Source organism: Pipra filicauda, unplaced genomic scaffold (genome assembly GCF_003945595.2).
Source record: "Pipra filicauda isolate LSUMZ 115617 unplaced genomic scaffold, ASM394559v2 scaffold4_size7858003_pilon, whole genome shotgun sequence".
NCBI classification, from domain to species: Eukaryota; Metazoa; Chordata; class Aves; order Passeriformes; family Pipridae; genus Pipra; species Pipra filicauda.
In genome coordinates this window covers 478,282-502,699 of record NW_024104643.1, presented here as the reverse complement: position 1 = coordinate 502,699, position 24,418 = coordinate 478,282, and the positions used below count along the sequence as shown (strand labels likewise).

General features: G+C 34.7%; 1 protein-coding gene across 13 annotated transcripts in view; it reads right to left on the bottom strand.

Annotated features, from left to right (window-relative positions):
* Nucleotides 1-24,418, bottom strand: part of PPFIA2 (PTPRF interacting protein alpha 2) — a 324,459-nt gene that overhangs the window by 90,752 nt on the left and 209,289 nt on the right. For 11 of the 13 annotated variants that reach the window (XM_027747811.2, XM_039386744.1, XM_039386743.1 and 8 more), the window contains 2 exons: nt 23,549-23,713; nt 13,210-13,284 (listed from right to left, as the gene is read on the bottom strand). In XM_027747811.2, coding sequence (XP_027603612.1) covers nt 13,210-13,284; nt 23,549-23,713 — 240 coding nt within the window. The remainder of the gene's footprint in view (nt 1-13,209; nt 13,285-23,548; nt 23,714-24,418) is intronic. The other 2 variants (XM_039386745.1, XM_027747827.2) reach the window with 1 other exon arrangement.

Genomic DNA, 24,418 nt, shown 5'->3' with positions numbered 1-24,418 from the left:
GCCCAGGTGGTCAAGAAGGCCAACGGCATCCTGGCCTGTATCAGGAATAGTGTGGCCAGTAGGACTAGGTAAGGGATTGTCCACCTGTACTCGGTGCTGGTAATGCTGAACCTGGAATCCTGTGTTCAGTTTTGGGCCCCTCACTAAAAAAAAAGACATTGAGATGCTGGAGTGTGTCCCGAGAAGGGCAACAAAGCTGGTAAAGGACCTGGAGCAGAAGTTTGATGAGAAGTGGCTGAGGGAACAGGAGTTCTTTAACCTGGAGAAAAGGAGGCCTGAGGGGACCTCATCACTCTCTACAACTACCTGACAGGAGGTTTGTAGCAAGATGGGTGTCAGTCTCTTCTCCCAGATAACAAGCAATACAATAACAGGAAATGGCCTCAAGTTACACCAGGGGAGGTTTCGATTGGATATTAGGAAAAATTTCTCCACTGAAAGGGTGGTCAGGCCTATCAGCAAAATATCAGAAGCAGCATGAGTAAGCATCCAGGAATTTCTCATCACAAGGTTCCCCTTCAACAGTTTCATAAGAGCACCAAAGTGTTTCCCAAAACCCAGGGCACGTATGACTCAAACACCTTCTCAGCATTCTTTACTAGACAACAGCAGAAGAAAGTCTGAGATTCACAAACTTGCCTAATAATGTAAATTCCTCCTCTTCGACCAGGGTAGATAACTTTGATAGATAGGATAAAGAAGGAACTAAGACAAAACCAGATATATTTCCTTTCTCTGCAGAAAAGCAAATGTGGAATTTTGGAGCTATCCATTTGTAAATTAAATTAATTAATGCACACGGAAAAGTGAGGGTTTGGCTTCTAGTGGTGGAAAGGGATCTTTTTTCCTAGAGCGGTAGCTAAAATCTCAGTATGTGTCAGTATCATGATCAAATGAACTGCACAGGACTGATGACTATGTACATAGCACTTGAGAGAGTGGATGCAAGATACTCTTCAGGCTATCATAAATGCACATTCCGATTTCATAAACGAAACACATAGATCCATACACAGTATTTTGAAACAATATATTAAAAATGAATCTCCATGAAGATGACTTTGGGTTTGAAATGCATTAGTTTTTCCATTCAGCAATGCAGGTTCTGAACTTTGCAACCAGCTATATTTAAAAGTGCAAACATGTACTTAAGGCTTTATTTTCACAACAGGTAGGAGTTCAAATACCTATGGACCATACAGCATTATAATCAACATTAGCCACACTTCAAGTGAACAAAATATAAAGCCTTTTCAGATTGAAAAAACAAATATGGAAGTCAGGGAATGAAACTGTCAGCCCTAAAAATACACTCTGATCTTACTTTGGGGGAAGAGAAATTTTTTTTTTTTTAATTGAGCACTTTGTCTTCTCTCCTATTCAACTATGCAAAACAAAAAGAATCAGTGAAATCTGCAAGTAGAGTGTTTTTAGTACTCTGAAAATTCACTTGTGAACTAAGTGTTTGTGTCTGACTGACAACTTCAGCTAGGTTTATTTTCTATTTGCCTGGATTTCAGTGTATTTTATTGTTATTTAATGGTAAGCTTTCTAGAAATTTTACACAACTGAGTCCTTAAAAACCTGTCCTGACATGTCAAGAAAAATATTACTTCTTTCAAAGAAAAAAAATATAGAAGTTGTAATACATATTTTCAACATATTTACATTATGTATTCTTCCCTTCCTTCCTTTTTGAGATTGCTGACCTTTTATAAATATTGCTGTTTAGCTTTTGTTGCTATGCAGAGGTAATAATTAAGGTGAAATCATCCTCATGAGGAAGCCTTTATAACCCTTGGAGATCAAACAGTAGTAGAAAATCAGACTAATGGAAAAAAAAATGGAAATTAAAAAAATGTAGGATACTGAGTACACTGAGCTCCAGTCCTCTTTTATGGTTTAAGTAGGTCTTTCTATGCTTCAGGTTCTGTCAAAGAAAGCTAAAACCTCTTGCTTCTGCAGTTTCTGATGTTTCTCGATTATTTTATTCTTAAAATCTTGATGTTGGCACTGCCCTCTGTGTTCGTGTTTGTATGGGGCTAGCACTTTCAGACTCCGCTTTCATGTCACTGAAGTGCAAATAATGAATGAAAACATGCAAAAATGACTGGAAATGCCCAGAATCTTTGGTAGACTCATAATTTTAAATGGAAAACATGAAAATACTAACCACATGGTCTCTTACTGCTGATGGTCTGTGCTTATGATAACTATTGACAGGTCCTGGCTGTTTTATTGATGTGCCTATGGAGGTCACTTGTGTTCGTGACAAGGGTGCTGTGGCCGAGGGGCAGCATCCGGCTGTGGCACTCCACTGGCTGCCATCCCTCTACACCATTGCTGAGCCCTGACTCCTTCTGAACACTAAATACCTGGATCAGCAGTAATTTTTACACTCTAGAAGTAATACACTAACATTTTAGGCTGGTAATAAGGCAGTATGGTCTATTAGTCTCCTTCACTTCATTACGAATTCTGAACCAAATTGTTACTGAGTAACCACCTGTCTTGCGCTATTAGGAGTAGTCTGGAGCATGCACTGCTTATTTCTATGGCAGCATTTTGTAAACAGAATAGGAGTAATTTAAAGCAATTGTGCAGGTGCTATTACAGAAAAGATTTTTCACAGAAGATTACCAGGAGCATTTCAGTATATTTTCTGCAGAAACCCTTAGTAAGTAAACAAAAAAAAAAGAACTGTCTTTTACAGAGACTAACACAATGGAAAAATAATGACAAATATCAATCACAGCGTTGCATTATACTGTCTATTTGACACCTACTGACTAATTTCTTTTGTTGCCTTTTTTTTTCCTAACCAAGCTCAACAAAACAGTAGCAAAATTGCTGTTCTTTCATTTTTACTCTCACAAAGACCCTAGTAATGTACCAAAACCAGTACTCAGAAACTCCAGAGTTCATTAGTAGGACAGGGTTTGACTTCCAGCTGGTCAGAGCTGAGGATGGACTTGGCAGAAACATTAAAATATTCATCCTTTTCAACAATATATGAGTTATTGAAATATATATACATATTGTGAATATATATATAAAAATATATGATTATATATATACAGATATTTTTAAAATATAATTGCATACGGTTGCTCTGAGTACATAAGCATTTAATTAAAAGTACTACTGTTTAAGGTATATAATTCGGTTTGAAAAATCCGGCTCAGGTTGAAATGGAGTGTTTAGCTGTTTGCATTGCAAATCTATTTTCCTCTTCTGGTTACATTACTGTGTTTCCCGATGTGTAAAAACAGTCTTCCCCAAATGAAATTTTGTATTCTTTGTCTTCATATTATCACCTAGAGACTTTGAGATTGTTTAGATTTATTTTGCCTAGACATGTCTGTTATGAAAACCACTATTCTGAATGTGTAGTCAGTTTTATTATATTTTTCTATACAGTGTATCTGTATTAAAATCACCATCTGTGTTTCTGATTGTAGAAAACATGAAAATATAATAGATAGACAGGATATGAGAAATATCCAGAAAGGAAATGAACCTTACCCCAGAACTATAATTAAACAATATCAAAGCCCTGATCTGCATGTACCAACTGAAGAAATCCCAACTTAAATGTAATTCCCAGTCTGCTGAAACTGAAGCACAGTAAAGTGAATTAAAGTCTGTATTTCAAATATTAAACTAAATGTACCCATTTAATTTTAGTCAAGATCTTAATACTTTTCAATGACATTCTTACCGGGAATAATTTTTTCCCCAGATTTCTCCAGTGAAAATCGAGGATATGGGCCTCACCGATAAAAATTTTATCTATTTCTTAATGATAAAGAACATTCATTGCAAGTGAAACATCTAAAATAATGTTTTTATCCTAGGATTACTGCAGAAAGGAATCTAATATGGTAGCCACTTTCTAATGCCATGGAATTATACATACGGTTTCTTTTTTTCTTCTTCTTTTTCTGTAACCATGTGTTCCACATGGTTAAAGGTGTCCAAATTACACTCTCCAGGTGCAAAGTCAAGCAAGCAGGTTCAATTTTTTTATAGACTTAGGCAAGTCAAGCCCACTACGGCTAAGCATACCTTTAAATATATGCTATGTTCTTTACTTTATCAAGTCAGTGTGTTTAAAGGCATTTGCTAACATGACTTTATAAAACCAAGTCTGGTGAGAATTTCATTCCATTGATTTGTTAAGCTCCCTAAACAGATTGCAAAATAGATGACATTAAACCCAAACTGAAATTATCCTGGTAACTAATCTCATGTGACTATGAACAATCCCTAAGCTAACCATACACAAATAACCTTCCAATTTCATTAATCTCCCGGAGTTTTCAGTGTGTTGGGAAATGATCTGCCTCATGCTATTCCTGTGTTCTTCTTTCACCTTCTATTTCCTTGGCTGTTATCCCATCTCCTCATTCTCCCTTTTTTCTACTTTGGGTGAGGAATATGTGGTAAATAAGAAATCCAAAACACCTGTGCTAGAAACTCAGAGCTTTCCTACTCTGTAATTATCTGGAATAAAAAGAGAAGATATAAAAGACGTGTTTATCGCTCTGAGTTATCTTCAGTTTCACAGAGCTCTGTCATATGGTGATGTATTTGTTTGCTTTTGTGCAGAAATGTCAGGCATACTCTGGAATCCTTCTTTACTGGTGAATATAAAATATTGTACAGATCCCAAAAATAACACAAATAACTCGACCTGATGAGATCCAGAAAATTATCCATACGTACTGATTTATTGCAGAGCAGTTTTATGTAATGACCCTTAAACACTGTGTCCTACAGTTATTTGGACTCAGGACCTCATGGAGAGCACTGTTACTTCCTCCCTTGCCCGCAGCTCCAGCTTCACTGTTATGCCACAGTGAACACTCTAGGATTCATCCAGAATACCAAGACGTGTGCTGCCCCAGAACAACAATTGTGTGACAGACTGTGCACCTGGGTAGATGCCAGTATAACCATCAGCTGTCAAAAGTCAAGTTACAAAATTTAGCCAAGTCCACTTGTCAATATTTATGAAGTCAACCATGGCACCCATTAATTCTATTAGATTTCATCCTACCTTTTCTGCTGTAGAAACAGCTAACCACTCACCCCAGATAAACTAACCTCAATGCTCTTAGGAGAAAGAATATTCAAAACAGATCAGATTAGCCTGAGTTGTGTGAGACCCACACATTGCACAGCTCCTATGATAAGAAAAAGAGTAATTGATGTCCACCCATCTATTGCATAGGTCACTGTACTACCTTAGCTTTACAATAATGCTCTCCATTCCCCAGCTATAAAGCAAGAGATACCATGAGGCAAATTTATACTATAAATGCTATGGAGCAGGAACCATGTTTCAGGTTTTGTTTTTTTTTTTTTTCAAAAAAATGGCATCTTTGTCTTTACTGGAGCTCTGTTGGGAGCGTAGTAATGCAGTAATAATCATAGTAAAAATGTGTAATGAAAGCACTCTGATATAAATGTGAAGATGGAATATATTACTGATAAATGAACCATTATATATTTATATTTCTGCAGTAATCTAAATTGCAATTAAGATTCAGGCAGATTTTGTAGTGCAAAGAGAAATACAGATTCATCCCAAAGGCAAAAGTCTGAAGACTTAGGCCACAGGTATTACAAAAATGAGAACATAAAATTTAAACAAAAGAGTAGTATGAATATTTTCACAGAATTCCTAGTTAAATTCCTTATTTTTACAGTACAGCAGTAGCACCTAATTTGTTTTCATAAAGAGCAACCTATAAAATAAATGTTTTTAAAACACACAGACACACACAGACACACACAGATATGAAAGAATATGCTGGATTAGGTTTATGCTCATTTTGATGAAGATGCTAATTTTATAGAGACTTTGTGCTGCAAGGTTTAAAGGAAACTGGGAATTTTTAGTCTCCAGTCATAATTTATTCAGTGGTAAAACAAGGCATTAAATCACCCATGTTTCTAACCATGGGGAATCAAGATTTCATTAAACCAAATGTTTGTCAGACATAAAAATGAAGTAGTTTTGAAGAGAATTGCAAAATACCTTTCTAACATTGTAATGCCCGCTCTTTTAATGTATATTTAAACAATTGCTTCATAGCTGCACAACAGATTTTGGGGGAAGAGTAAAGAATGAGGAAGTAACAAATAACTGACATTGCTTTTTTACGTTTTGCCAGGTTCCTTTAAGCATTATTTTACTAACCTTAATTTTTTCTTTACTTTAAGCACAAATAACAGCTTCTAGCAGTTTAGGAGCAATGTATTCATGCTTATTGATACACAGGGATGTGTCATAGCAAAAAATTGAGAGGTGTAAACGATCTCAGGCTGTCTAATGAATAACTGGAGTTGAAAAAAACTTCTTCAATGACAAATCTGTGACACTGGGATTTAATCTTGTCACGAATCTTTAAATAAAAAATCCCATTAAAAATTTTTAGAAGTAAATAAAACGAAGGAGAAGTAATTAGCTATGACACAAATGTTCTGAGAAAAATATCAAAGTTGCAGTGAAGATACTTAGTAGCCAGTATTTATCTTTTTGGTGCAACAATCTGACTCCTTCCTCAACAGTAGTAAAACTCTGAAGTACCCTAATCCATTCATATTTGGGGTTCTAGAAAAAAAAACCCAAAAAGTTACCATTTCTTTATGACATGATATTAAAAGAATATCAACATATACAGAAAAATATATACAAATTATCAACTATGCAAAAGCAAACATTTTATTAAAACTATTAATCACATTGGTTTTGTGAAGGAATAAAAATCTTCTGTCTTCAGATACATTTTTCCTTAAGCACTCCGTGAACACATAAGCATAGACCATGCACCCTTTCTTACAAACTGGATTCTTCTAAAGAACACATAGGAGGCATTCAACTTAGATGAAAAGTCAGTGCAAAATGGGAACATGACATCAGTATTTTAGGATTTGTTACAGGTGGCCACACGCTAAATGGAGGGGAAAGAGAACACAGTATTTCAGGATGTCATTTGAAAACACCCTAAGACATCTGGGCAGCAACATAATTCTGCTCTGCAAAATCATTTCAGTAAAGACCAAAGCTGGTGAACTCATTTAATATATATGACTGTGTTGCCAACACTACACCATGGCCAATGCATAAATAGGCCTAAGTCACTAAGATTTTTGCATAAAAATACTCATATCTGCAAAATCATTATCTGCTGTCATGATAGAATACACACACACACACACACATATATATATATATATATATATATATATGTCTCCAGTCAAAACTGGAAAATTCTTTTCTGTGGTAAGGTTTATGGAAATGGTACTGAGAAACCACTTTTGCAAGTGCAATAGTGATGTTTATCTCAAATATCTCAACAGAAATTATTGTTCTTTAGTTGCTAACTGGAAAATGCATCTACCTTTAGAACTATTCTGCCCAAATTTTAGTGAAATGTGAATTTAGTAAAAAAAAGTGACAATGCAAAATCAGCCCTGTTGCCCTCAATGTCCACAAAAAATTTTAGTGGGTTTTTTCCCTCTGAGATCTTAGATTAGAATGAATTGAAGACATAGAATGAAATAGTTATAGCACCTTAACTAATTCTTGTGCTTGGTTCTTTTTTACTTTGTAAAAAATTAGGCAATGAAGGATGTAGTGCTGCTGTAGTAATCTTCAACTTCTTCAGGTGCTATACTACACTTGCTAATTCAAATGCATAGAGAAATAAATTAATGCTGGGGAATGTGTAGTATAAAACACATCCACAAAAAAATTCATCATTCTGCATCATTGCCACATTTAAAACTTAAGGGCAACAATAACTTTCTGCAGACTTAACATTTAACAAGATGGCTAAGGTTAGAGGCAGAACAAAAAGCAATCACACATAGCACATAAAAATTACATTTCAAATCAAGATATTTTTAATTATTTGTAACTTTGTAGAAAATACATTTTTTGCTATACTTTCATAGGCATTTAAAAATAAACTTCAGCGCACAAAGAAGATCTCTTCAGAGATCTGTGCAAATCAACACCTTAAAAATAATTTAAAAATTAATATATAGGAGAGAGTTCAGAAAGAAATAACTTTGAATTACGCCATTCTGAGGAAATATGGTAAAAGGAGATATTACAGAGGAATGGTGTTTCAGAATTTTCACAAAAAAATATGTTCCTCAGGTAACCAGAAACAGATATAAGCCATCTCCCTGGCCTTCTTCAGAAAAAAAAAGGTCCCTGACTTTCACCCACTTTTATCCAGAGTTTTGAGATCCATAATTTCTGGATTTTGGATTTATGAAATTCTGGGTATACTATAAGTTCCAGAAATGCACATGCTAATTTTCCCCGCAAATTATTCCTTTAACAACACTTCTACTAAAAAAATCACTTTCCATTGTATTTACACACAAAGCCCAAGGCCACCAAGAAACTCCTGTAAAAAAAGGTGCCTTAAGCTAACAGGAACTAGAAAAGATGAGCATAAAAATATGTTTTCACATGCAGCCATGGGTAAAAAGACATGCCATATTTAGCTATGGTTTCACTTCAAAATACATATATATTAAATATAACAGAATATTTCACTAGCAGTAATGATGCTGCAATCATGTCTGCAGCATCCCTCAAGGTCAGAGTCAAAACTGTCAGGTGTAACAAGTTTTACTGCATTTTTTATTGCTTTCTTGACTTTCCCTGCATAACAGAAGTTAGGTAACTAACACGGTATTTGTAAGTTCTTTGGTGAATAAATGGCTACATTTTCTGATGTTTCTGGTATAGAACATAAAGAGTCACAAATTGCAAACCATCCTTTCTTTTCAGTGATAAAGCATTCATGAATGCTTTAATAGATGCTATAAAAACTAGTATTAGGGAACCCTAATGAATAAACTAACCCACTGTCAGGAAGAAACCCTCTGCCCAAACCAGACAATGTATGCAGTTATATGAAGCAGAGATCTATGATCCAAAACTCCTGCAATCTCTCTGAGAGCTCCAGGAATTGAATTCAGTCTCAAAGTTAAGTAAAATTCTGTAGGAGCAAGTGGAAATTGTAACAATGAGGTTTTAAAAGGAACCCTGAGTTTAAAAATATAATCTATGTGTCAGTTGACAGAAGCACTATAATGTTATTTGACATTTGGAAATGGTGCTGGCAATTTGGACAAATGTCGAGAAGTGCATGGCAGTACAGTGATATATACACTCGAATCAGTGGTTTCTCTAATTTTATATTCTACACAATCCCAGAATTTTCTGGGTTCCTGAAGTCTATATTTGAGATAATAGATGTAATTAAAGCTATATTTTTCATGCCACATTTTCTACTAATTAGGAAAGGTGGAAAAGCCAGCATATTAACCAGAAACAAAATAGTGTTTTGCAATGTCACTTATTATAAGAGAAAGTTGTTGAAAGGTCTGAGTAACTGTTTAAAATGGGCAGGAAAAAATTCAAGTGCAAATTAAGTACAGTCATTAAAAAAACCCAAACTTTTCCTCAGTATTGTATTAACTATGTATAAAACTTGATTTTACAAAAAAAGCCTTGAGAAAAAGCTAGAAAGGTCATTTTTTTGAAACTATTTGTCAGAAGTTCTGGGAAACGGTGAAATCTGTAAATGGAAATTGCAATAGTTGTCATTTAATGCTGCACATGGCAACAGAAATGGATTTAAAAGCATCACTGTGGGTCATGGTCTATAATCTATGTATCCTTGAACTGTACAAGCCAGTACCACTTGAATTCCTGGGGATATATGGCACTAATGACTAATCTTAGTGTGTTGTTTGCACTTGCCATAATTTAGCATACTTTTAACAAAGACTCACACTCGTAATGGAATAAGAGTATTTCAAAAGCTGTGGAACAAAAGTGGTTATCTTGTCAGTATTGTCATTGTTAATTTCCATTAAGATCATAAATGACAAAACTGGGAAGGAAAATTAACATCCCACTTCTCTCACAAATGAGACTCATTCTTCTCAAATTAATGTGTAAAAAAGAAGCCAGTTAGCAGAACATTGTTTGACTTCGAAAATGTTCAGATACTCACTGAAAAAGATCACATTTGCCCAGAAAAATGTGCACAGACAGACAGTATGGTCCACTAAGCTTTGTTACTGGATATACCACTTGCAGCTTGTCTAATTGCTAGCTGCAAATTATAACCCTCAGTGACGAAACTATTTGGACAAACCATGGGTTATGTGGAAGAAGACGAAAAACAACATCATTTTAAAAGCACCTGAGGGGTAAGGAAATGTAGCTATGTTTTACAGTAATTTTAACTAAAAACAGATGGTAAATTTCTCAGAAAATTGTTAATGCTATCTTCTATTCATCTTAGCTACAATAGACATAATAAATAGGACATCTACCAGTTGTGAACCGCTTCCACTGTAAGCAGAAATGAAAAAAAAACGGTAATTTTGGGTATATAATGTGATAACTGTGGATGAAAAGCAAGTATTACAAGCATGACCATGGAATTTAATTACTGTAGACAGTTATCTTGCCCTTGTCTGGATGAAAACTCACTAACATTTTGCTGCTGTGTATAATGGTCCCTTCCACTGCCACTAAGCTGCTGCAGCAAAATAAAATAAATAGTGAAATAAATTTTCCTCTAGTAAAACATATATTTAAAGAATTTTCAATCCACTCTTTAATAAATTATAAACTTTAATAAAGTATAAGCCCATAAGACCAAAGCCCTTCTCTATCACCCTTGTGTAATTGCATATAAATATTAGCTACATAAGCTAAGTTTGCCCAACAGGTCCAACTGTCCATCTCACTTGTCCCTGGAGTTTCAAGTCAAATGTGTTACTATTGCCTGTCAAATATTAAGTGCTTTGTAAGATTGTGTTATCAACTAGAGCTGAAATCAGCTTTGCCAGTTACAGATGTTTTCACTCTCTTTTTTATTATATATGTAATATGCTATGAAGACTGTAAGATGAGAGCTTATTTACCATCTAATGGTGGAAAGCTATAGTTGTTCTTTCTCAATTTTTGGTTTTTTTTTTATGTATCTCCAATTAGTACTCACAAATGTCTGCAATCTCTCACTGTTGCTCTGTGTCAGAGCCACAGCCACAAGTTTTCAGAGAAAGGTGCGATCTTTACATATACATTTCTACCATTTTTTATCTGATACTTGTCATATATCTAAACATAATTTGTTTAATTAGAGAATTAATTTACGGTGATCATTTTATGTTTAGATATAGATCTGAATATAGTACACTCTTAGAATAGGTATGAGAAAATGGATATGAAAGAAAATATTAATTTTACTGGGAGAACAGACACTGAGACAGGAATGAAGAAACCACTGAAAAACATATTCAATACTCTCAGAAACTTTGACCATTTATTTTCATATATAGTACAATACATTTTTAAAGCGCTTTATTGCCTGCTTATTCACAGTGGAAACTAGCATAAAACCAGACTTATAAACTGCAGTGCTCTAATTAATTTTGTCTTATTCAAATAACTGTGTGAAAATTATCTGAACTCTTGTTCAAATGCATTAACTGTTTGAAAACTCATTCTCTTCCACATCTCTTCTCATTTCACTCTTTTTTCATTATTATTAAAATGAATTTCCATTTTTCAGCTTTAACAGTTCCTCAAAGGAAATTGGAATAATAATATTCAGATTGTGTTAATGCTCATGTTATGCTTGACTGATTCAGTGTCCTCCTAAATGTTTTTACTATCATGTAGACACAAACTTTGTAAATTTCTCAGGATTTGGGGCAAGAAAATCTAGGGAAGTCCTATTTCAGTTTAATTTATTTGTGTACACTTTTATTCCTTACTGTCAAAAAAGTTTCACTACATTTTTAAAACTCCAAATAGCAAGGCAATGCTCTAAAACCTGGTCCTATGCCCAGTGAAGTGAATTTGGATTTAACTGAATAATGAACAGGAGGGATTAGAGGAGTGCAATGCATCTCAGTTGGCTTGACTGACCAAAAGGACTGCTTTCTATTTAATAAGCATTAGTGTAAAAACCAGATTACACAACACAGTGTAACTATATAATTTGAACCCAGGTTTTCTGGACGTTATGAAATGGGAGGTTTAAAGAGGGATCTTATTTTTGAACAGATAAAGTGCACTTACTTCACAGACCAAAGGGATGAATCAAAATATCATGTTAGTAGGTTCATAGTTTATCATATTTATAAAAAAGAAGTGCTAATATCTTAATTGAAGATCTTATTTTTAAGAAATTACTTTAAGGAAGTACCTTTTCTAGCTTAAACTGGGAAAAAATACTTTAGGGGTCTCTATTCTACATTATCACATACTACTCTGAATTATAGGTAATCCACTTTTCAAGAATTATTTGGTAGTACTTTAAGTTTGTCTGTGGCTGCTTTCAGTTTCTATCTTAAGCCTGAGTAAAATGACACCGGTAAATGGCCATAACCCAAAATAGTTTTAATCCAACTTGCTTGTCTGACCTATTTTTAACAGTGTTAGAAGAACATATCAAGTGGATTCAGAACACGATGGGAATAGTAAAGTCATCAGCAGTCTCTGTTATTTATGCTTTCTGGCCTCAGAATCATCTTTCTGGGGTGCGAAATTCCTTTCTCTATGTGTTTACAGTTGTTTGTTCAATACAACTATGTGTTGCTGTTCACCCTTTCAAACAAAACAGAACAGTCTGCAAACAGGAAAAAAATCTCTTGTCCTAGTTTACAATAGTTATATGGCACCATAGTTCACCATGATACACTGCAATTAAAAGGGAAGAGATAAACCTACATTTCAAGGTTATCCATAATCCTTCCTCCATCAATGTTAACATTTATATAATGGGTATGTATATGTGTGCATTTACTTAACAACATGAAAATTCAGGTTATTGAATTGTTTGTAGTATCTGACGTATTTGTTGTTTCACTCATTTTTCATGTCTGACAAGAAATTTGAAAATCTGACACTAGGTTTGGATTTTGGCTTGCTCAAAATGGAACAGAAGAAGGGAGTAAATCAGTAAACAGAAGGTTGTATTAATCTTGCAGCCACCTTAAACAAGCCTCTCTGAGAAGCTTACTCAGAATGAAATTGATCTTAGGTGTTTGGGTTTTTTTCTGACAGTTTTGAGAAAAGTGACAGGGAACACATGGGACAGATTATTAGAGAAATTTAACCTCAAAAGGGGAGAAAGTGTTTTATGTTACCTCCTGGTTAGCAGCAGCTAGTTCTTCTTCCAGTGCAGAGACTCTTTCTAAAGAAACCCTCAGTCGTTCCCTTACCTAGAAGAAAAATCAAAATATGTGCAGTAACGTAATTTCTATTAGTCTTTAAAGATTATATAATCTGCCATACGCACTACTGTATGTCCTGCCAGTCCATTTGCAGGCATGTGTGTTGTACCCTTTCATGAGACATACTGTGTAGTAAACATTTAAACCTAAGTATAGGAAGAGTTAACCCATTAAAATAGGTGTCAAACTTTAAATGTCGTATCACTGTTCCACAGTCTGCCTATAATTTTATGAAATACATAGCAAATGCAAATATTTTAAGACCATATTAGGCATAAAAATAAAACTTTCACAATCATCTTTTGCAAAGGATAAGGAAAAAACATTTGCAGGTGGTTTAAGTCCACTCCATAGAAGATAACTACTCTGTTAAGAGTAACTGAATGCAAAAAATTTGTTGCAAAAATAACTTGCAGCATTGCCTTCAGGCACACATACTATAGATTTTTTAATATCATCATGCATTTGTTTCAGTTTTGCAAAAAGTCATAAACAGTGTACACTCATAATCAGAAAAGTCTGCTTGTGTTTGCAGCAATTTCATAAATAACCTATTTTGTTCTAAGGATGTTTATGATCTACTAAATTGTTATTACTACTACAATTGTAATTATTACTCAACATTTATTATTAATAATTAATGATAACCTAATACATCTGAAGACATATTTACTGCTGTTTGAGTGCTCTGGCTCAGGGTCAGCTCATGTAGCGAGAGACAACCTAAGCTGGCAACGTAGTTGCAGTCTCCCAGTATGATCAAAGGCAAATCAGACCTGAAGTGATCTCCAGTGCTGTGTGTAGGTGACTCTGACTGCCAAGGGACCTGTGGCAACTCCTCTCCTAAACTACATACCTTCACTAGGCACCTCACATTAAAGGACTACAACCTGGCTAGTCAGTCCATGCTCGGGATATATTTCTATACATGTTCCACCTACACTGCAGCAATGCTGTTCCAGCTGCTGATCCAAGGATATTTAACGCTATTAGCAATGCTTATAGGGTAAGGTAGTATACTCTATCAGACCAAAAGGCATAGCTGGAAAAAAAAGTAAAACAAAAATCAATCTTTCATGTACAATAGAACATTATAGATTTTCATGTACATAACAGTTGTTTTTACACCCTTGAAAAATACAGGAGACCCCTGAAAAGGTTGTAAATGTCCTAATGCTTTCATATTTTTTCCAGTGATAACATTTAGTCTAATAAATATTAACTTTCCTTACATATTTTATTTTCCATTACTACTGACAGAAGTGAGATTTTCTAAACAGACTCACTATATTCCAAGATTGATTTAGACTTTATTAGATGAAAAGTACTTAGAAAAACTATAACATTGCGTGTTCACTAAATTTTAAAACTAACTAAATCTAAAGATGAAAGACATATTCAGGAAATGAACACTTAAAACTCTTCAGCATTTCTAAGAGATGCAAATATAGTTACTTATGAAGTACTTTGAGCCTTTTGCTTCTCTTTACATTCTTCAGCTTTATTAAAAAAGCCCAAAATTTGAGAATTTATTTCATGTATTCACATAAATCAGTGTACAGTTTTACTATACACTAAACAATATTACTAGCCTTAACAGAACAGAATCATAAGTGATTTTCTCAAAGGAGCAAGAGAAAAGCAAACTGAAGAGTAGTAAGGCGTAAGAAATATTAAATTATCGAGATTAGGAGGAATCTTCAGTTTTTAGTCCCATTTCTGATTTATTAATTTCCCTCTGTTCCTTCAACATTATTAGACTGAAAATATCAACTGTTAATGTTTTCAAAGATGCATGTTGTAGCTTAAATGAACATTTCCCGTAGCGTGTCTATCTAATCAATAGCTGAGCTGAAGTAACTGACTGCCTGTTCCTTGCTTGAAGTAAATGAAATTTAAGACATCCTGAAGTGCCAGTGACTGAGCAGTCTTGGAGAGGCAGTGGTAAGAGTGCAAATTGCTACAAATTTTCATGACTGTTTCGATTGTTTTCACATGTCAGTACAACGGAATACAGTGAAAAAATGCCATGGAACCCAAAATGCTTTTGCTATTTATTAAATTTTTGTATTATTTTTCATCAAAGGTGTATGTAAACACATTTAATCGTAAAGCTTGCTGTCCAAAATGAGCTACATAATTCCTGGATCCTCAGTAGGTTGCAGATTTATGATAGTAACCTATGATCACAGTTATTTTATATAATTTATTTTTTTGTTACTCAATACTAATACACTTGGAATAGGTAAAATTAATGTGAAGTATTAGATTTATTAATGTTAATGTATTAGTAACTTCCATCTAATTCTACTTTTCATAAAAGTGCTTCCCACCAAAGGTATAATGCATTCATTATTCTGGCTATAATTAAAAAATTTTAATTGTTTAACTAGCAGAAGTATTTCTTACTTCATTTGTCTCTCTTTTCTCCCATTTTTTAGAATCATATTCTGCTTGAAAAACTGTATTATTTCTCCAATTCTACCAGCTTCTAAGATCTGCTCGATGATCTGTTTCCATATCCATGTAGATGAAAAGTCCAAGGCATTGTGAGTCCACCACCCAGTACTCATATCTTTCCTCCTACCATGCCCTCCACCTTTCCAGAGGTTTCCCTGATCCCTCTGTGGATCCCCAAACTCTCTTTCTGTACCCTGTTTCTCTTTCCACCACCATTTATGTCTTTCACTAGCTCTCCACTATTAAAACCCATGCCCCACCAGTGAAGGGTCTTCAGGAGGCCCAATTTCAACCTCCCTAACCACATTTGGAGCTTGTAGAAAACAATTTCTCAATGAAAATCTCAGCTTAGACGTAAAAAACACACAGAAAAATTACAGTCATCTTTCTGGCTTCAATCCTTTTATCTGCAAACGCTGCTAAGGGACAAGATGATTGAGAGAAAATTCGCAAAATGGCAGTTGTTAAAAACCAGAAGGAAATATAATGAATTGGTAATTTTACTTGAAATTTTCATAAGTCTTCTGAAATGTCAATGTATTCAAGCTTAAGTGTTTTATAAAGGATAATGTAATGTAATGTTTTAAAAAATACATCATAATTTGTCTAAAACTGGTATTCTCTTTGAATGGTGTTAGAAACTTGCAAGCCAACTAGGACACATTACTGAGGATGTCACAGATTCACAAGCAGCTGGAATCAGAAAAATTATCCTTAAACTTTATACACTGTGGCACTGCAAAACTGAATCCTAGTAGGTTTTATAGAGACATTTTAAAGCCTGAAAACAACACTCTCTATGTTATAATATCATTCTGATCTGAAAGAGAAATCTGCTCTGGTTTACAGCCCAGAAGCTGTAACTGTATTTCTCATTACAAATCTGTTTCTCAGCCATATACAAATGTATTGCAAAGGATTTTGTATTGGATTCCCTTTTAAAATTTATATTTACAGCAAAAAAACCCAAAGAGAGTCATCCCCATTTCTGAGAGATGTGGGAAAGAATGGTGTTCCTGGTCACTATCTTATTAGAGAAAGAGGAGCTAGAACAAGTGCAAACTATTTTTATCTGATAACTTTAGTTTGTTGGGTTTTTTTATATGATGAATGCAAATTAGTTATTAGAATATTATATTGCTTTCTATTTTCCAAAAGTGAAAATAAATGAATAAATATATGTCATATTAATTAGATGACATTGTATATATCACTTCACAAATAACATATGGTTTAAATTTCTATTTTCATGGGCAAAAGATAGGGCTTTACTAAAAAAGGTTATGTAAAGTAAGACTAATCAGATGTCATTTGGTCTATCAGAGCATACATCTTTAAAGGACAAACACCTGGAGAATAGAAGGCTCTGGGGAGACGTTATAGCCCCCTTTCAGTACCTACAGGGGGCTTACAAGAAAGCTGAAGAAGGACTTTTTACAAGGGCTTGAGTGGACACAGTTGAAACTGAAAGAAGCCTGGACACAGGCTTCAAACTGAAAGAGGGCAGCTTGAAATTGGATAATAGGAAGAAATTCTTTACTGTGAGGGTGGTTAGACACTGGAACAGGTTGCCCAGAGAAGTTGTGGATACCCCATCCCTGGAAGTGTTCAAGGCCAGTTTGGATGGGGCTCTGAGCAACCTGGTCCAGTGGAAGGTGTCCCTGCCCATGGCAGGGGGTTGGAACTAGATGGTCTTTAGTGTTCTTTCCAAACCAACCATTCTGTGATCTATGATTGCAGTGCCACAGACATAGCAGAAAAAGGTTGCTCTTCCATGTTAGAGGGTTGCTCTCTCCTTATTATAGGGTGTATCCAACATATGCAAAGATGACTCAGTATTTCTCTGGATTTTAAATACAAACACATTATCTTGAAATGTAACATAGTCAATGTCATGTTAGTATTGCTGTCAGTGCAAAATATCGCCCATCTTTCTCTGTCTCCTAGCAACTGCTTCCCACGTTTTTGCTTGCTGTCAAACTTGTTTCTTCATTCTCTCCAGATCTGCATCTCATAAAGAGCTTTTAAGAAACATTTCCACACTAGAATTAAATAACTTCCTTTTTTTTCATGACATTTCTATTGAATAAAGGCTCTCCTAGTTACCTGCTAATGAATAAAAAGGTAGTGGTAATGTTGACCCGAACAGGCTGCTTTTATTTGCAAGCATATACATATATATATATACTTTTCTGCCATTAATTAATCTTTAGAGAACCAGTTGTTTTTTGATTTTTAACTAAGACACCTGGTAGCTGCTGTCCTCTGTGAAGATCGACTGGACACTTTTCTTACAACATTGACCAAAAAACTGGATTTGGAGAAGAAGTGCATTCACACAGTTTCTTCTTTCCAAATGCACATTTTAAATGTCCAACCCAAAGTTTGAAGCAAAATAGGAAAAAGATATACAGGACAATAAACATGCTCAGAGAGATATTAAAAGACAATTATAGATATAGAATGGTATAAATAAGATAATAATGTTTCTATGTTTTGTTCTTCCTGAATTGCATATAAGGACTATGTACTTCCCGACTTTATCTATACTTAATCTCTATTCTAACCAGGAAGTTAATCTGAGCTTCTATTTTTTATTCAACTCTAATGGCATCTAGTAAATATTGTCTTAATTTGCTGCTTTATAAACTATTCCATGTATATTCATATATAATATCCCAAAATATTTCATAGTGCTGTCTAACATTAGCCACACAACTCTTCATTGCATGAAAAAAAAATAACCAAAGAAAGACACCAGCTACTTCGCAGCAGTAAGAGTAGTGTTTGGGAGTGGTAGCATTGAGAAGGTCAGGGATGAATAAATGAAGAGAGGTTTCCACTTTATGAATACAGCTGCAAATTTCAATTGGCTTAAGCAATAGCAAAGGGTATAAGAAATGCTAAGTCAGAATTTCAGATTGATCCTAGTCTGAATCACTCCTAACCTCTACCATATAAAACTTCACTTTTTTTAACAATGCTCATTGTTTGTGAGACATAACCTAACCTTACACTTAGGAAAAACAGTCACTGAATTTAACTTTGAACATGATAAAAATCTAGAATTGGTAGCAGAACTGCCCATGTCCTGTGTTTTCTTATTTCTAAAAATGTTAACATAATTAGATATACAAAAATTTTTGAATTTTTGTCAAATTAAGTTTCTAAATAAAATGTGGGTAGTGCAGTATCATTTTAATTTGCTGTGACACAGCTTACCCAAGGAGACACAATGAGATTTCTTTGAGGGACAAATAAAATGGTAAATACTTATAAACTAAATTAATTCTTTAATTATTCCCATGCCCTAAAGTGAAAATTCCCACAAAACACATTACAGGAAGACTGTTGTTTGGCACTACTAGAATCTCATATGGATAGTGGATAAGACTAGCAGCATATTCTTACCACCTTCTACTCACCAGGGGGGTACCTACTGGGTTCAGCCAAACAGGACTGTCTCTCTCCCATGGGAACCTTTCATTCTACAGGGCATGAAGGGATACTGAAGGAGCTGTCAGACACTGAAATAACTGTCAATGAGAGTCACACTTTTTCAGAATAACGCAATCACAGCTGTGAGCTCTCCATGGTGACTTATTTTCTAGACAAAAGCTAATGGCAAAGCCCAGACTTCATGTAATATATAGGGAGCCAATGGACTTTCTGAAATAAGTTAAGGCATCATTCCTGATTGTTATTATACTTAAGCAGGCCTCCCTTAAAATTATTGTTTTATTTTTCACCTTAGATTCTGTTTAGTATTTTTCATTGCATTTTGTTACAGTAATGAGGATGTCTTTGTAGTTCTTGTACTGTACACCTACCAAATCTTTTATGATCAGTCAAGTTTAGTGGCAGAGCTTGTTATAACACCTCAAGAAGTTTGAGTGTAGGAAGTGAAAACATAAAAGAAAATTTGAGTTCAGGAAGAATGTTAAGATTTTCTTCATATTTTTGTAAGTCTAAAGGGCAAATTTTTTTATGAAAATATTTTGTTGTGCTTTTCCAAGAATGTAACAGCTAAATTAATAGTTTCAGTGTCAACATTTTTTGTGAAGAAAAAAATTAAAGTTTTCATTATTCATTTTCAAAGGGTCATGATACATTTTTAGTGCACTTTTGATAGTTTATCTTCAGCTTTGTGTACATTTTTTGATGGGGCAGCGTTTATTTCCTGTGACATCAGTGTATGATATATCATGTTTTCTTGCCTCAGTATTTACTGTGAAGTTCTATCCATAGGCCTCACTGAACATAGAAGCAGAATCTGTGGGAGTGAAGCATAACCCACAATACAGAGGACAAGACATACGTGAGTCAAAGGGAGTGAATTGCCAGCATCCAAGGATGCCAAGAGACTTGATCAGTGCATTATAGTAAGACCTTTTTCATCTTTGAAAATAACGGAAGTCTGGGAGATTCCTGATGAGTGGAAAACCCACAAATGTTGTGTCCACCATCATGAAATACAGGAATTATCCTGGGAAGATCCAGGAAAGTACAAGCTGGCTAGTATAGGGAAGGTTATGGAGCAAATCTGCCTGTAAGCATTTCCAGGCACATAAAGGACAAGATGGTGATTGGGAAGAGTCAGTATGATTTTGTCAAAGCCAAATGATATCTGGCCAACCTTATTGCCTTGCATGATGAGAGGACTGGCTCCACGGATGAGGGGAGAACAGTGAATGTTTTTTACTTTGTCTTTACTAGCTTTCTGCAAGATCTTCCATTTATCCATAGACAAAATGGTGAGATATGAATTGGTGAAGTGGATTCCACAGTGCTTAGAAACTAGGCTGGACTGCAACATGCAGAGGTTTGACACAAAGTCCAATGACTTTGTCCAATGACAAAGTCCATGTGTCAGGGAATGGGACAAGCTTGGGGAAGAGAAAGTTTTGCAGAAAAGACCTAAGGGTGAATAATGCCAGCACACAGCTTGGTCAGAGGGTTGGGGGAAACGATTATTCCCCTCTAGACTTTTGAGGCTGCATCTGGTTTTGGGCTCCCTGGTATAAGAAAGGTACTGACAGACTTCAGTGAAGGGACACGAAGTTGGACATAGGTTAGAGCACATGGCATATGAGAGAAGCTAAGAGGGTTGGGTTTGGTCAAAGTGAAGAAGGGAAGGTTCATGGGAAACCTTATTGCTGGCTACAACTAGCTAACCAGAAGACGTGGAGGAAACAAAGCCATCTTTGTCTTGCAGATACAGAGTGACAGGACAAGAGAGAACATGTGCAAGACTCAACAACAGAAATTCCAGATAGGTATTATGGGAAAAAAATTACGATGAGGGTGGTGAAACTGCACAGTAAGTTTTCTGCCTAGAGATATCCAGAAACTGATTGGACAGGGCCCTAAGCAACCCAGAATAGTTGGCCCTGTTTTGAGCAGGAGTTTGGGCCAGATGTCTCCTAGTAGGACCAACCCACATTATTCTACTAATGCTTGAATAGCTTTAACGAAGCTTTATAGGTGGATTTATATCTTATTACTGAAGGGTCTGAAACAAATCATACTTACATAATTTTTCTGTCACTGTGCAGAATATATGACTCACATGCCATAAAAAATTTTTTTAGCACATTTGGGTGTATGCGGTCTTTTTTACTTTCATTATTTTTGAATAAAAATCACAATAATGCTGACAATGTGTGGTACAGTGTGAAAGCATTATATTATCAGTTATCTGGAAGATACATAGAATATCTTTGTTCCAGTCTTTCTGGAGACACTATAACATAAAAACATAGTTTTATACAGGATTTGCAATTGAAAATAATGTGTTTTAGGTTTATAACAAATTTTTTAAAAATAATTTATTAAACTGTTTCCTTGATCTTGGAATTGTTTATAATAAAAATATGATTTATTGTATCAAAATAAAAAATATTCAACACATAGGTGACTAGCAGGTAGGAAAAAGTAATTTTGACCAATTAATTTTAAAAGTTGTTTTATAATGTAACAATTCTCCTGTTATTATGATTGCAGATGGTTGATTTTTCTACACTGATAATTATCATTACCATTGGGACAGGAACCCATTGGAACCATTGGAACATGTGTACCTGTGCCACTCCAAATTTTTTTAATGTGCTGAACACTGATTTTTAACATTACATTAAAAAAAAAAAACAAAAATAGAATTTTCAATAACATAGGTCAAAATATTACATTTAGCTTCAATCTAGTTCTGTACAATGATTTTCAAAATGGGATGTAAAACAAACTGCATAGTACCTAAACACTAAAACATTCACAAAATAAAATGTGTAAGAGGTACACAACTTCTGAATAATCAGAATCTCTTTCAAGTTTAGTTCTTATTATATTTATCCAACACAGTGTTAGAAAGTATAAAAGCTGGAGAGCTTCCTACTCTAGTTTTATCAATATTTAAAGTGCTGGATATAAGACCAAAGATCTGACCGTAAATCCCATCAATACTCAGAAGATCTTTTTAATAATACAGGATTTTTTAAGTCTTAGTGTCATTCAAAAGCTTCTTATGATTACTTCTTATCATTGAGACTGGATGTGGCACTTAGTGCCATGGTCTAGTAACCTCAGCAGAGTTGGATCAAGGACTGGACTTGATGACCTCGGAAGTCTTTTCCAGCCTGGTTGATTCTATGATTCCATGATTCTATGATTCTATACAGCAGCTAGAACTATTTATATTCCCTAGATTTTTTGAGGCTTTCATGATATCTAACTGAGTAGACCATATAACCAAAAATATATACCTAAACACATAATAAGTTTTGATTCGGTCTAAGTTCCTTAAACTTATTTAACTTTGAACCTGATAATTAACCCAGTATGACTCCTAACCCACAGTGTCTCACCCTTTATTACCAACGTTATATAAATATTACTATATAACTACAGCTGCCCTTTTCATAAGTCTCTTTTAATAATAGTTCCTTAAATATAGTCAACGTTCTGAGTATATTTCTGAGTTTAAAAAAGGTAAATTTATTACTGTGAGACCATTAAACTGGTTCTACACAGCACAGCTCATTTGTGCAGTCAATGGTTTCAGATGCTGTGCTGCACAATGTCATCCCTGCTTACCCAACCATCTCAGAGAAGCAACTCATCTGCAGCAGGGAGCAAATCAGTCAAAATAGACCCCACAAGGAATGAGATTTTTTGCTCATGAGCTATGGTTCTCACGTGGTCCCTGCATGTGCAGTTTTGAGGCACTTTAATTCAGACGCATCACCTTCTGGTATAATTTTTCTAGACATGAACTAGGTTTCTGAATTCATGTAAGCAATACTCAAGATGATAATTGTTAATTGAACAGTTTCATTCACATGAAAGAGTCCTTTTCCAGCACAGGACACATTTTAATTAGTATGACTTGATGCAGTTATCAGCAGTTTTTATCTTGATTTTGCAGGCCCTTCATTATCCATGATAACAAAGGATCTACAATCTATAAGGTTGTGCTACTTGTACAGGGAACTCTGTGTTCATGTAGCAAAAGCTAAAAAGACCTCTGAAATTTAGGAGAAGCATGTCTAGTATGGATGAGATTTGTTTATTTTGAAAAGTTATTGCTATTGCCTACAAAAGATAGCTAAAGTGACCTGAAGTGTACTACAGCTGTTGGTCATACATTCTTACGGACTTCTCTGCACATGTGCAAATGCTGTAAGTACAGGGCATATTCCAAGTAGTAAATAAACAGTTACTGTTGCTCTGCTGCATTATAAGGCATGGTTATGTGAGTTAAAAAGTGTTTTTAGTAAGCTTTTATTCCATACTGTACCTTTTCATCCAAAGCCTTGTGGTGCTCAAAGAGAGATTTCAGAGCTTTGAGGACCTCAACTTCACTGGAAACTCCTGAGGGAGACTGTGCTTGCCGTTTCACCACTGTCATCCTCAGTGACCTTTCATGTCTTGAGACAAGGCACTCCAAATGCTCCAGTAACAGCTATTGGATATGATATAAAAAGGTTATTAATTTTTGTGAGCTTAAATGCCATGGAAATTCTAACTACAAAGTGCATGATACCAAATGGTAACCTCATTGTAGGAGAGACTGCTGGAACAACTGACAATATTTCATGTTTCTAAATTAGATGGAATAAATACAAACCCAGAAAATCTACTCATGATTTCACTTACAACTCTGCTATGAAAAGCAAGAACAACAAATCACTCAGCTTAGGGTTGCTATTTAACTAAATTAATTATACATTTACAATATTATTTTTGATAGTAATTGATAAACATTGACAACCAAATAACAACCAATGACCATCTAAAAATCATGTAAAAATATTAAATAAGTTTATAATTAATTCAGTCTAACTTTAAAATATTTTCAATTTATATTGGAAGAAACTTAATATGTAAAAGTGAACAGTACATTTTATTAGATTTTTTAGGCTATTCATTTAAAAAGCCACAGCTAATGGTGTTTGTCATTAGCGTGTACTCTAAAATGTTCGTTGTCTCTGTTGTACTACAAACATGAAGAAAAGCAGAAATGCCCATAAATATCCATGAAATAACCTGTAAACAACATATTGTAAAAACATACTATAATTATTTTTCATTATTACTCTGAGCTTAAATAAGAAAATAAAATGGTACTTTGATGTTGTACAGAAAATTCCTCATTTGTCTTTACTTT